The sequence below is a fragment of the Clinocottus analis genome, unplaced genomic scaffold (assembly GCF_023055335.1).
Source record: "Clinocottus analis isolate CAN_PGR_092001 unplaced genomic scaffold, fCliAna1.0.p SCAF_16, whole genome shotgun sequence".
NCBI lineage: Eukaryota > Metazoa > Chordata > Actinopteri > Perciformes > Cottidae > Clinocottus > Clinocottus analis.
In genome coordinates, this window is record NW_027175887.1 from 4,159,275 (window position 1) to 4,171,494 (window position 12,220).

Below are 12,220 nucleotides of genomic sequence, written 5' to 3' on the forward strand. Positions count from 1 at the left end.
TACATTTACGACGTGAGAAGATATTCTTCGCCCCTGTGAGTGAGTGACTCATGGTTTCTGTGGCGAGCCTCCACGATAAAGCCCACAATTCAAGAAGCCCTTTAATATCTATGCAATATAATACATAATATATCGCTGCAATACTGCTCTCATTGAGTGGACGATCAGTGGTTGAAGGCGCCATCTAGTGCTGAAGGACTCTGCTCGACCTCAGCTCTCACCACGAAATGTGTTCACAGAGGAAATCCGCTGGGATTTGGTGATAAGAGTTTTTTTTATTTTTTATATGATTGCTATTTCTTGGCTGCCGATTGGCTGGTTGGTGGTGGACCGAGGGTGGAGGTCGGAGCTGAGTGTGCCAAGGTGTGCGTAAAGCAGTACCTGTGCGCGCCGCCGCTCTCCAGTCAGGCGGCGCCCACGCGCTCTGATCTCACTGCTCAGTTTCACTTGTGACGCGTCTCTGGACCTGAACGAGGCGGCGAGGACTTGATTCATTCGTTTGGTCTCCTCTTCAGAACAAATCCCAGGAGGTTCGAGACATGAGTGGTAAGCGAACATTTCATGTTTCCGCAGTTTGCAGCTGTTTTCTGAGTCGTCGTTACCTTAAATAGTAGCGAGGCAGTGCTGTAGCTGAGTGTGTAAACATTGATTGATTGACAGAAAATAGTGATATTATGGCAACTATTCAAGTTGCATACTCTTTTTTTGTTGTTGGTGGTGGCTTTTTGTCAATAGTCTGTCAGTGTGACACATTTTGTCACCTTTTTGTTGTTGTTGCTAAAATAACAATTAACATATAACAAATACATATGTTGTCATGTCAGTTACAAAATGACATCTCAATGTTTCCAAAGCTACTCTCAAAACTTTACAAACTTTCACACACGATATAAACCTTCTGGAGATATATACATCACATGCGTAACTTTGTGTTATTATTTTCTTCTTTAATAACCCTCAATTGAAAGCAGAGCTTCATTTTGCAGTTTTCTTTCTTGTTTTCTTTCTACAATAGAACAACAGAAATTGCGAGTTGTTTCTATTTCTGATCTTAGAAATGATGACGATAGATACAATATAGTATTGCGTGAATGTTTTCCACTACTTGGAGTGTCAGGAGGAGGAGTTTGGTTGTAATCACATGAGAACAATGTCTCAGTAGACGTGTTTATGGGTCATGACTGAGATTCCAGAGCATCCAGACCTGCCTCAACCTGCCTTTTAGCTCATATCAGTCACATCAGCTGCAGAGCAGCAGGCGCCTCACTCTCATCTTTAGTAAATAACACTTAGGCTGAATACTAATAAATCATTTTCATGATGATTTATCCATAGATTCTTCAAAGGTTTTGTATACTCACATAAGACAAATGCCCATATATGCTGAGAGCCAAAAAGCATCACAGAGATAGTGATTATGAACTCCATTTGTTAATCCAACAGAAAAGAGACGCGCTTGGAGAAACACAGCTTTGTGGGGCTTGTGTTGTTAAGAGTGTGCCTTGTTCAGCAATTCTCTCCCTGGATTTGTAAGCTGGCGAAAGCTTTCCTTCCCTTACACCACTGATAACAGAATAAACCGTTACGTCGTTATTGTCATTATTACACGAGGAAAGAACATAACTTCATGCAGCAGTATCGTACACACATACACCGTATGTTTTTAACACACTCCTGCGGTTGCCTGGTTATTCACTTTCTCTCATTGTCTCCTCCACAGTGGGAAATGAATGGGACCGAGTGGGCTTTTGTCCCCTGGTGGGCTTTTAGGTGCAATATGAGTCAAGCCAGTATTTTCATTCCTGCTTGCTGACACACTAACCCACAACGTCCCCATCCCCCACCCCCCTTTCCCTACATTTTATGACCCTGTTAACAGCAGATGATGCTGCTGATACACTGACTCACACATACACCTTGTAGTTCATTCCTCATAAAAACACTCATTGGCTTTCAGCTAATCAAGTTGTCCTCCTTAAAGGAGATCCAACACCATTATCTGCTCTCCTTGTGGCCTGAAGTTAAATGTTCATCTGTCGGGCTTTTGAGGAGTAAATCCCCCTCTGCATTCCTGTGAAGATTTCAAGCAAGCGGCTTCATCTCAGTCTTTCTCAATTAAACAGATAAACCCCATAATCCTTTATTCATCCCAAAGAATGATTTCTATTAAAACATGGTTCAGGGCTTGAAAAAGAGGATCATCATGTATTGAATTTTAATGAAGAGGTTTATAAACGTATTTCCCGAGGACGCCTCACATGTTTTCTTTCTGATGTCTTGTCTTTGCTTTGAAAAGCGGACAGGCCATCATGCAAAGGCAGATAAGTGTTGTCAGGACAGTAAATCCGGCTCTCAGGTTGAATTATGACGGTCAAATGAGACGTGGTCCAAAGTAACAAAAAACATTTCAGGAGACGCAAAACGATTGCATGATTATAATTTTTTTTACGTGTATAGTTTTTAGTTTTTACATCACTCAAACTTCCTGAACTGCTTGTGAATGTCGGGTGTCTTGCAGGAGTCACAGTTTGGGCAGAGGACGGGGACATAGCTCGGGAGGAGGTGCAGTCCTCTCCGTCCTGGTCGGAGGAGCGCTGCGAGGAGCTTTGGGATCGGGTTGAGGGGGTACGGCACAAGCTCACGCGCATCCTCAACCCGGCCAAACTCACCCCGTATCTGCGCCAGTGCAAGGTCATCGATGAGGAGGATGAAGACGAGGTGCTCAACTCCACGCAGTACCCGCTGCGCATCAGCAAGGCCGGTGAGAGGAAGAAACGTGGCATAAAAGGACATGCAGTTGGTTGTGCATACGTTACCCATCAGCGAAGTAGTTTCAGATCATGCAACTGTAATGTGAATGTTACCTTTCAGAGATTTGAAAGTCACAGTATAGAAGATACTATGACTTTTAAAAAGTAAGCTAATATGAGGTATGTGGTGAAAGGTAAACAGGAAGTTGGTTATTATAGTTTTGCCTGTTAACTTAGTCGGCTATAATTCTTGGAGTTATGAATCACACATATGTTTAGTGTGACATGATTATTGTATCATCTTCAATGCTCAATGCAAATAAACATCCATAACTCAATAAGAATAGAGAACAGCAATAAAGGGACAGTGGCATCATCCTAAAAAAAAATAATGAGAAGTTCGTAAATGTTTCTGTCATTTTTTTGTCTTCATGAGACAAATGATAGGAATATGCAATGTGACTTTTGCTAATGAGCCGATACAAATGGATGCCTGGGAGACGATAAAATGATCGACAATAGCACGACATGTTTTGAAAATGGGAAGCAATACAATGCAGTGTGACTTTTTTGTAAAACGTCATTTTGTGTGTGTGGTTGTGCGGCAGATTGTGAGAGAGGAACAGGTGCGCAGAGGAAAATGTTGAAGTGAGCAAAACAGGCAGGAACTAAGGAGAGAGCAAGATGAAAGACTTTGCTAAGTAAAGGGGAGTGTAAGGCTGACAGAATGGAGTATGAACACCAAGTGCATACCACTGTGGTTTCATCGTGGGTTAGCTCATGCTACAGCCGCTCATTTATCATGGTCATGTTTGAAATGCCTGCAACTCATATCAAAGAGGAAGATTTCTTTGTGGTGAGACTAATTACACTTTGTTATAGTTTTTTCAGATTGAGTCTTTTTCTCCCTTTTGTCGAACAGGTCGCTTGCTGGACATTCTGCGTGGTCAGGGCCAGCGAGGTCTGCAAGCCTTCATGGAGTCACTGGAGTTCTACCACCCGGACCAGTACACACAGCTGACCGGAGAGCAGCCCACGCAGCGGTGCTCCCTCATACTGGGTAGGGATGGGCATCGCTGCCTGCTGACGACGGACGAGTGGTGGACTCGCCTCGAGACACAGAGCAGAGTTTGACTTAATGTTGAAAAGGAATCGACCAAAATACTTTGAAAAGTGAAGGAAATATCTAAATTTGGAAAGAGAATTGTCACTTTAAATGGAAAGACACTGCATTGAATAGGAAATAGGCTTTATCAAATAGAGTCCATCACAAATACTTCAGGCCTGAAAATCCACACTTGATTATGATCTTGAGACTTAAATCAGATTTTTTTTATTTGTATTACTTAGCCCCACTTGTTGCGTAACAAGTCAGATGGAAAACACAGACATTTAAACTTTGCATAAGCTCACAAAGGTTTACACTTTAATGGCCAGCTAACAAACCTGAAATACAAACACTTAAAAAGTGGTTTCAACACACTTAGAGCCAGAAACTCTGTGTTCAGTCTGATCTAGTAGATAAGTAGGCAACTCTCTGCAGAGCTGAGCACACAATATGTTCTTCTTAAGGTGCTTAAGAGTGTGAATGGAGGAATCACCAACAGAATATAATGAGAAGCCTTCAGACATTTGGCACTAATGGTCTTGAAGACAAAGAGCAAAAGAGTTAGAGCCAGTATGGGAACTTAAAAGTATACACAAGGTTTTCAGTGTTCACAGATATTTAGAAATGCGATAAGAGCATGATGGTGACTCCGGAGTAAGACCCATACATCTGTCCCGTCTCCTCACACATTAAAACAAGCCACTGTATGCATGTCAGTTTTCTCCACACACACTAACCAGTCTGACCCAAGACCCTTAGTCTGTCTGTGCCCCCCCCAGATGAGGAGGGTCCGGAGGGATTGACCCAGTTCCTGCTTCTGGAGGTGCGTAAACTGAGGGAGCAGCTTCGAAGCAGCCGCATGTGTGAGCGCCGCCTCTCTCAGCGCTGCCGGATGGCGGAGGACGAACGCAGCCGCGCTGAACGCAAAGCTCAGGAGTTGCGTCAGGACCGACTACAGCTTGACAGGTTTGTCTGACTTTAGGGGGAAGGCTCGGTTTGGGCTTCCACCTTTTGCCAGGCTGTGAAAATAAAATCTATATGCACTACATTTATGGGCGAAAGATGAGTCATGGAAGATCTCTGGCAGCTTAGAGGGTGAGAATCCATTTGAAAGGGTGAATAAAAAAATCATTGAGTGAAGCTGTAGTTTATAATAGTAACATTTCCTCATGAAGCACCAGGGACTGGATTAAAACTACGATGAATCCATGAATGAGAATGTCGAACGTCTCAGAAAGCACATGGTTTCCCTTGTGTTGCACAAAAATGAATCAATGAGAAAAAGAGGATGCGCTCAATGGATGATTTTCTATCTCAAGGCTGCGTCAGGACTGGGAGTCGGGCAGTCGAGAGCTGGCCAAGCTGAAGGACAGGCACCTGGAGCAGGCTGTGAAGTACTCTAGGGCCCTGGAGGACCAAGGCAAGGCCTCCACCCGGGAGAGGGAACTACTAAAGCAGGTAGGTCAGCATAATCAGCATAATCAGCATAATGTAAAAACTAAACCATACAATGTATCGTCTTAGAAGGTAATTCATAATTAATGAAAGATAATGTGTGTTTTATTTACCACAAATCATGGAACTCACAGATATTGATGCCATCGAGTTATCGAACAGAAGACTTTTGCTGGCTGAGTCATTCCCTATTTCCCACCACATTCCTGAGTTGATCCTCACCCTAAAAACAGCTGTTACTCGCTACAGAAATGTTGAATTTGCTAATTACAGTGATCTACTCGTCCCCCGACTGGTTTTTCCCTGTTGCTCTAAGCTTTAAGGGGCTGGTTTAGGTGCTCCATGTCGGGCTGTTCTTCAGTCGTATAAAGACAGAAAGAGATAGTGTAAGTTCGGGGAGTCTATGGGAAAAAAAGATATCATGTTTGATAGCACGAATAGCAGCGCCCGGGGCAGTTAAAGTGAAAATGATAGCACGCAGCTGCAACATAACACTGAAGTGAGCAAATAGATAACTAGATGTTATCAGCCTGCCTTTTATTTTGTTTGTGTACTGTCACAGCGTGTCGACCAAACCGCTGAGGCATGAACCACTTTGTTGGGAACTATACGTGGCTATTTTGTTGCTAAAAGATAGTGATGTTATTAACCAGCTGCATTATTACAGCTACGGTCTTGTTACCTAGCTTGCCGTGTGCATGTTAATATAAGAATGTAGGTATGATAAACAGCTGATTCGCAAATATTTCAGACGTGTTTCACGGCAGCATAACAAACGGCTGGTGTGGACAGTCCAAAATGTCGGGGTAAATCTTTATAGCTGCTTTGCTTGGCCTCCATACAGGTAGAGGAGCTCAGGTCCAGGTTGACAGAGGAAGACCAACAAGCAATCAATCCTCCAGGGAGCACAACACCAGCAAAGAGAAACAGTTTGCTTCTTAATGGAAAAAATGGTTGTCCACCAGAAAAGCCGCTGCACCGCACTGAAGTTCACAAAGCTGAGAATACAGGAAGTCAGACGCAGAACTCAGTTCCTCCCACCGGAGTCATAGTATGTTTTCAAATCTACATTATGTATTGTCTGAAAGCACATTTGCTGTTTTGTCAATCTAACTCATTTTTCTTCATAATTTGCCTCTCAAGACAAACATTTTGCATGCTTTTTCGAGGGAGGTTTCTATATTTTCTGTTGTCAAAATGTACTTTCTGTTGTTTACCTCAGGCTCTGATGGATATCCTGCAGCAGGACCGCAGGGAGGCTGCAGAGCAGAGGCAGGAGCTCTGTGATGTCATCACCAGACTACAAGGAGACCTACAGAGCACTGAGGAGCACTGGGACAAGGTGATCTTTCAGGTTATATATTTGTTACTCTATTAAAGAGGGTTTGATGCACATCAAAAGTCTGTGTTTTAGTTTTTTCTGCCTTTGAATCGAGGTTTTAATGGTAAACTGTGTTTGTAGCTGGAGTCGCAGAGCGAGCAGCTGCAGCTGAAGGTGAGAACTCTCCAGCTGGACTGGGAGACTGAACAGAAGAGGAGCGTGTCCTATTTCAACCAGATTATGGAGTTGGAAAAGGAGAGAGACCAGGTTAGTGTGAATGGAGGCCCAACAGTCTCGAGCCAACTTTTATCAAGGCACATGAGTAGCTAGTTGTGTTGCAGCAGGACATCCCCATATTAGCATCCCTGACTAATCTCAAAAGTTTTCCCGTCGTGCAAACTTTTTGTTTCTTCCTTTTGCACCAGGCTCTGCGTAGTCGAGACAGCCTGCAGTTGGAGTACACCGACTGTCTGCTGGATAAGAACCGCCTGCGTAAACGCATTGCCGAGCTGCAGGCCAACCTGGAGCAGCAGCAGAGGGAGCTGGAGAGAGAGAGGGAGAGGAGCCGCGAGCAAATGGAGCAGAGCAGCCCCAGTCTGCACTGTGTGAGTTCCTGCAGCAAGTTAGGAGTCCAGCACATGTCTTCCCGCTGCAACCACACAACGCTTCATATTATTCCCCCATGTTTCCACAGTCCCACCTGTCCCTGTGCAGTGAGGACCAATGCTACGGCCCCTGCTGTTCCCTCGGCCTGGACCTGAGATCGCAGGCCAATGGCACCCGCCCGCTGCTACGAAAGGTCAGGCCTGGCTTCCATAACTGTGCTCTTACTCACAGTAACGGTAACAGAAGAATCACCGTCATCCCAGTCATGATTAAAGTCAGAATAAGTGACAATACGGTGCTGTTAATGCAGTGTAACTTACTTATTTGTGTGCTTCGACCACAACTGTTTTGCGGGCTGCAGCAACATGTTTTCATGTTGAGGAATGTAGCTTTTTTTTTGACTGCAAAGTAAATATCTTCAGCTGATTATTGTTGAGAGTTAGAAAAATTGTAGTCAACCTGTTAGTACCTGCACAATACCTCTATGGCTGTGAAACCTTACTCATGTTCTCTGTGCCACAGACGCCCTCCAGCGGCCATGCCAATGACAACTCTGAGGGTAAGTTGTGTGCCCTGACACCTGGTGGAGGATTCTCACATTTACAGTACTTGTACTTAAGTGATTTATTTCTCCTCCGCAGATTCTCACTCCAACTCAGAGGAGAATCTACTCTCGTCCGTGAGTACCAGAACTCTGCTCATCAGCAAACACAGAAAGGAAAGAGCAAAAGAGACAAAAGAATGAAGGAGTAAGAATCAGTGTGTTTTGTAATGACCTGTCTACCCTCAGGCAGAGGACAACGAAAAAGAAATAAATCGACTTTCCACATTCCCCTTCCCGCCGTGTATGAACTCCATCAACCGACGATTCAACACAGAGTGAGTTCATCAGCTCCACATACACAATGACAGCCTGTTTATAACTAGTTTCATTTCATTGTTAATAGCGTCCCTTTTGTACGCTCTCAACAGGTTTGACTTGGACTCGTGGGGCAGTGATGAGAATGATAACAATACAGGTATATTTCATTGGGTCACATCATTTTTGGTTGTGCTGCCTTTGCCTTGTATGTTGCGAGTGTAAGTTACGAGGCTCTCTATTGTTTTTTAGGTGAACAGAGTGAACCTTCTTTGGGGGATTCCTGGAACTGCTTACACTCTCATCTCTTCCCCCCTGACCTGGTCAACCTGCCCGCAGTCTCTTCACCCCAACCCAATCCCACTGTTTCCAGGTACAACATCCAGATACAGCCACTGGAAACATTGTTAAAGTACACTATAACATGCAGTGTGTGATGGTTTCCTGCTTAACAACCAATGTCTTGTATACATTAAGATAAGAATGATGATTGATTTTACAAAGTTATGGCCCCATGGACCTTACATGACTGTAACTCAACTGCACGGCCTGAATCGTAGATGTGGAATCCTCATAAAGCGAACAATAAATTATTTCTAGCAGACACAGTTTAACAGTACTTAGTGGTTTACATCACTAGTAACTGGGTCCAAAAGTTTAAAATGGTTTAATACTGGAATCAAAGACAATTTTGAGAGCACAGAACAAGCACCCAAGTTAACCTTTTGATTATACAAAGTGAATAGACGAGTGGAGTTGCGCTGCACTTTGACAGATCTTTTTCACATGTACACGTCCTCATCGAATGTCCGTCCCTGTCATCTCTCAGGACGCCCTCCCGCTCCCCACCCTCAAGTCCCCCCATCTCACCAAAGCACAGGAGAGCCAGTCTAGCTGACGACATCACGATAGTCGGAGGAAACCAAACAGGGATCTTCGTCAGCCACGTGAGAGCTGGTTCCCCAGCTGAATTATGTGGACTGAAGGAGGGCAGCGAGCTGCTGGAGGTGTGTGAATGTGTGTGTCTGTATAGTGCATACATCATGTGTGAGCATTCTGTCTATGTACATGCTTCATAAAGAGAAGGTGTGCTTCAGCTCATGCTTGTGCGTTATTTGCATAAGTGCACATTACAGTTCTGCGCACAGATGTGGGATTTAAAAAAAAAAAAAGTTTAACATGCACATTTCTCTTAATGTTGTCCAGCTGGAGAGGGTTCTGTTTGGTGGGGGCAGCGTGCTGCTGGGCCAGTGCACTGCTGAGGTAGCCCACTTTTCTCTGCAGTGGTGGGCTGAGCCTTCAACGCTCAAACACCAGAGCAACCCAGAGGGTGAGTCCGTTTGTTTTTTGCCGGAGAGTTTACATAGAACAGTAACACTGCATCCTTAAAACCTCTGTTCATTCATGTCACAGAGAGAGGTGAGACTAAGCATACCCCTCCCCTGTTTCCTGTCCTCAGGATACTCCGCGCTGTGCTCCCACCTCTCGTTGCCTACTTTTAAGGGTGCTGACTCCTTCTATGTGCGTGTTAATCTCAACATGGAGCCTCGCGGTGACCCGCCGTCTCTGGGTGTGTCCTGTGATGACATTATACACGTCACAGACACAAGGTACAATGGAAAATACCATTGGCACTGTTCGCTGGTGGACCCACACACAGCCAATCCCCTGCAGGCAGGAACCATGCCCAACTACAACAGGTAGGCCAGTTGGACTTTGATTTGACTGCAACCTTCTTCTAATTCTACCGATTGTGGATTTTTTTTACAGTGGTATTATATGACAATATAAGTAACGTCTATTTATCGATAACAAATATTTTCCACCTCAGAGCACAACAGTTGTTACTTGTTCAGCTCCGAAAAATGGCTATGGAACAGAAGGACTTCAAGAGGAAGGTCAGTCTGCTCATATTGAAATGACATGAACAGAATGTTCCCTTTTAGCCACTGTGCTAAAACCAAACTGCTACATAACTGGTTACATTCGATGTTTATTTTCCGACATGTAGTTTTTGAAGAAAGCATCCGGACGTGTACGACTGGTCAAAGCAGTGGATCCCAGTTGCCGTGGGATTGGTTCCACACAGCTGGTCCTTTACACACTGAGCAAACGTAAGATCGGGTCACAGGTCACACTGATCCCAGAATGCAACACCAAATCTGCGTTTTTTTCAGGGTTTTTTTTACAAGCTGTGCATTAGTGTTCCCTTCATGTGTGCCTATCCCCTCAGGTCACGAGGAGCACTTGATCCCGTACAGTTTAGTGCAGCCGGTGCAGATTCAGACGAAGAGGCCGGTCATCTTCTCCCCCTCTCTTCTCTCCCGTGGTCTCATAGAGAGGCTGCTGCAACCAGCAGAGTCGGGTTTGAAGTTCAACACCTGCCCACCAGGTATGTGCACGGCAAACACACATTTGGTTGCATCCCAAACAACGAGAGACCTGATGAACAAACATGCGGATGATTCCTCATTTGACCGTGGCGTGATTCACCACATTCTCCTCTTTCCTCTGATCCCCGGGTTTTAAAGAGCCTATCCAGGCTTCGGAGAGACGAGACAAGAGAGTTCTCCTGTTGGATCCCTGCAGTCCAGAGACGGCTCTGGGAATACGGCTGCAGTCAATACAGGACGTCATCAGCCAGGTAACTAAAAAGAAACATCATTGTAAAATAATCTCAAGGCACAAACAGCCCAAGTCTCGCTTTATTTTGCTAATGATAATGCACGCACATTGTCACGCATTGTCTCCCTCTTTGTCTCAGGATAAGCACTGTCTGCTGGAGCTGGGGCTGCCCAGTGTTGAGGGCTTATTGAGACAGGGGGTGTACCCTATCGTCATACATATCCGCCCGAAGAACAAAAAGAACAAAAAGCTGAGGTAGGTGGGCACTCGTGTGCTTAACAAGTATACAGTGAATCCAGTGTAACAGTAAGCATCAGATAATAGCAACATAATAGTTCATCAGTCGGGCTCGTGCAGGTTCACCACACTTCACGCTATTCACATTGTTGGGTAAATGTGCATTTTTCTGTGGTATTTTCTTACCATGCAGATGTTGTTTTAAAGTACTCGACGGTTTTTTCATCTAATATGATGATCTAACACGCTGAACAGGAAACTTTTTCCACGGTGTTGGGAGGACAGCGTAATGGAGGAGATGTGCCAGGCCGAGGAGCTGCAGCTGGAGACGTTGCCCTTGCTGTACTACACTCTGGAGCCCAGCACATGGAGCTGTACTGACGAGCTGCTGGCAGCCATACGTAATGCCATTCACAGCCAGCAGAGGGCAGTGGCATGGATCGAACTGGATAGGCTGCAGTAGAAGGGAGAAACAGCATATTTAATTTCATTTATGCAAACTACAAAACTAGATTCTCTTGGCTTTGAATCAATAATCTGGCAGCTGCCATTAGGTCCCAAACCACAGGCAGGTTTCTGGAGAAGATTAACTTTCAGTGTTAGACCATCATACTATTCTAAGGGAGTCGAACGAGATCTACTTTGGGGTTTACTTGTAATCTTAATCATTTTAAAGAATTCTCATCTACGTAGTCAAGCTGGACTTGTTACAATGGGATGATAGAAAAAACATTTTTAATCTAAAACAGATTTGACCCACATATGGAAGGTACATAGCATTACAGACGTCCCTGTAGTTTGTCCATCTTTTTATCAAAAATAGTTATGCCATGTTACTTTTTTACCATTCCGTTGTATTACATTACTGTACTTTAATTATACGCTGAAGAGATAACACAAGTGCAATTTTTTTTTGTTGCATTTTGGTCCCTGGGTATTCAGTAACGTTGTGAAGGGAATTTTAAGCTGTGAGGACACAAAGAGGGACAACATAGGTGAAGGGGATTGTAATATGTTGTAAGCAGGGATATAGTGAGGGTGCTAGACTGTTTATCCACATTTTTATTTGTAGTAAATACTGTGTCCTTTTTGGTCGAACATCATGTTTGAGATGTACACTATATAAACGGGTCTTACTTAAAAGTATGACACTGACATATGTAATTAAATAACCACATTTTAAAAAGAAAAATAATTTGTGGCTGTTTTTTTTTGATGGGATGTGTATGACTGAAAATCAGCAAGTGCCACATTTGTAT

At 44.1% G+C, this 12,220-nt stretch overlaps 1 protein-coding gene across 1 annotated transcript; it reads left to right on the plus strand.

Moving 5' to 3' along the window:
• Positions 1-532: 532 nt before the first annotated feature.
• Positions 533-12,111, plus strand: zmp:0000000896 (caspase recruitment domain-containing protein 10). Its single transcript, XM_068579055.1, has 24 exons — positions 533-546; positions 2,519-2,761; positions 3,673-3,810; positions 4,638-4,824; positions 5,178-5,316; positions 6,158-6,364; positions 6,536-6,655; positions 6,776-6,901; positions 7,060-7,239; positions 7,329-7,433; positions 7,763-7,799; positions 7,882-7,919; positions 8,031-8,119; positions 8,213-8,259; positions 8,352-8,472; positions 8,929-9,106; positions 9,306-9,429; positions 9,559-9,799; positions 9,931-9,997; positions 10,111-10,213; positions 10,333-10,491; positions 10,631-10,743; positions 10,864-10,979; positions 11,217-12,111. The coding sequence occupies exons 1-24, from the start codon at positions 540-542 to the stop codon at positions 11,422-11,424; spliced, it is 3,093 nt and encodes a 1,030-aa protein (XP_068435156.1). The 5' UTR covers positions 533-539; the 3' UTR covers positions 11,425-12,111.
• Positions 12,112-12,220: the final 109 nt, after the last annotated feature.

Bases quoted from the DNA above. Each gene is read 5' to 3' on its own strand.
- zmp:0000000896 (XM_068579055.1), top strand. The intron at 7,800-7,881 runs GTAAGTTGTGTG...TCTCCTCCGCAG, and splicing joins TGCCAATGACAACTCTGAGG to ATTCTCACTCCAACTCAGAG. The intron at 9,800-9,930 runs GTAGGCCAGTTG...TTTCCACCTCAG, and splicing joins ACCATGCCCAACTACAACAG to AGCACAACAGTTGTTACTTG.